Source organism: Austrofundulus limnaeus, unplaced genomic scaffold, assembly GCF_001266775.1.
Source record: "Austrofundulus limnaeus strain Quisiro unplaced genomic scaffold, Austrofundulus_limnaeus-1.0 Scaffold1575, whole genome shotgun sequence".
Taxonomy (NCBI): Eukaryota; Metazoa; Chordata; class Actinopteri; order Cyprinodontiformes; family Rivulidae; genus Austrofundulus; species Austrofundulus limnaeus.
In genome coordinates this window covers 43,375-45,077 of record NW_013953977.1, presented here as the reverse complement: position 1 = coordinate 45,077, position 1,703 = coordinate 43,375, and the positions used below count along the sequence as shown (strand labels likewise).

General features: G+C 37.2%; 1 protein-coding gene across 3 annotated transcripts in view; it reads left to right on the top strand.

Annotated features, from left to right (window-relative positions):
- Nucleotides 1-1,703, top strand: part of gpd2 (glycerol-3-phosphate dehydrogenase 2 (mitochondrial)) — a 35,417-nt gene that overhangs the window by 2,342 nt on the left and 31,372 nt on the right. For 2 of the 3 annotated variants that reach the window (XM_014032921.1, XM_014032920.1), the window contains exon 2: nucleotides 968-1,074. In XM_014032921.1, the coding sequence (XP_013888375.1) occupies nucleotides 973-1,074 (102 nt within the window). In that variant the 5' untranslated portion in view covers nucleotides 968-972. Of the gene's footprint in view, nucleotides 1-967; nucleotides 1,075-1,151; nucleotides 1,211-1,703 lie in introns of all 3 variants that reach the window. The other variant, XM_014032919.1, reaches the window with a different exon arrangement.

Sequence of the window (1,703 nt, the reverse complement as noted above, 5' to 3'; positions counted from 1 at the left end):
TCAAAATACCGGACAGAACCCTTTGTACGAACAAAAGTAAGAGAAATTTAGGATAAAAATACGAACATGTTTTTGCATGAGGCCCATTGTTCTCTTTGAAATCAGCTCCGGTGTGGTTTTAACTTTTAGCTGTTCTGTTAGTTCAGCTTTGAGTTTTGCTTCTTTTGGCTTTTAGTTAGAATTCTGCTAAAAAAAAAGTATTAAAGCTATAGCTGAAAGTTAACAAAACTATAACGGAAAGGTAAAAAACAGAGCAGATCTGTTGCTCAAATGTAAAAACAGCAAAACCATAGCTCAATGTTAAAAATAGCAAAGCCATAGCTAAAAGCTAAATGTAGCAAAATGGTAACCTAGAGAAAAATGGTAAAATAGTAGCTAAACAGATACAATGAAGCAGGAATGCTGAATGATGAGATGATGAAAGCTGAATGATTTCAAAGACCATGAAGGCTGTTCAAGAACTGGAAAAGTTCTGTTTCCCTAAAGGAGAAAAAAGTAGATCTTCTTTCGACTTTCAAAATATTTAAAATTTACTAAAATTAAATGTCATAGCCAAAATCTCCTGAAAAAGCTGAACATTTACCTGTATGAATTTAACCACTCATATAGCTGAAAGTATGCTGAAGTAGTTAGGAGTTCAAAAGTGTGCAAAAAAAACAAGGAACCCTGAACAGGACCGATGATTCACTAAGTAACTCTCCTGTCATCTTGACCCAAGGAAAACACAAGGGTTAACAATACAAATGTGTGCATGCTGTGGAAATTTACTTAGACATTGTTGTAGATTCTGGTAGAAGTAAGAAACTTTATCTTCTGCAGCTAATGAAAAAAAATACAGCTCGACTAGACATAAATATTGTTTACGTTTTCTGTGACCGGGTTTCTGTTCTTTCAGAGAAAAATCTTCATTCCTCATCTTAAACCATCCTTCAAAACCCCGCACTGTCTCCTGTAACTTTCCCCGCAGGGCTCATGGCGTTCAGGAAAGTCTTGAGACGGACGGCATTCGTAGGAGGTGGAGCCGTCGCAGCTGCGTTTGGACTGTCGCAGCTGAAGGAGTACCGCAGGGCACAGGTGAGCTCACTTTAGGCATTCATTTAGAGTTTGGCACGTTAGGTGGAAACCATTTATTTCACAATCTTTTGTCCCAGGCAGGACTGAAGCAGCTTCAGGAATGTTATTGCGTGCAGCTGAAAGGCAAAGGTGGATGGTAATGTTTTTGCCCATGTCTGTTTAGTGTGTGTTTAAGACCCTCTCACACTATAACGTTTTAGACAACTCATGCCAACTTATGAAAACTTTGTCAAACATTGAAGAGCTGAAGATGGAATTAAAAAAAATCTACTGACTCTTTTGGACACATACATGAAGTGTATCAATCAACAACTGAATAACAGTAGGAGTCCACCCACTTCAAGATGGCTGCCACAACGGCAACAACACAAAAAGATTAGCTGTGAGTAGGGATGGGTACCTTTGACATCTGAATCGATTCGGTACCAATATCCAATACCTGGGAATCGGTACCGGTACTTAACGGTACCAATTTTCAGTACTTTGTGTGTGTTGTTTTTTTAATAGTAAACTTTTTTTATTTAACATATTTCTCAATATATAAAATTAACAAATAGCAAGACAACATCCAACTCTTTGTATTGTAACATCAGTTGTGTAATTTATTTCTTTATGGTGAAAACTGTTGA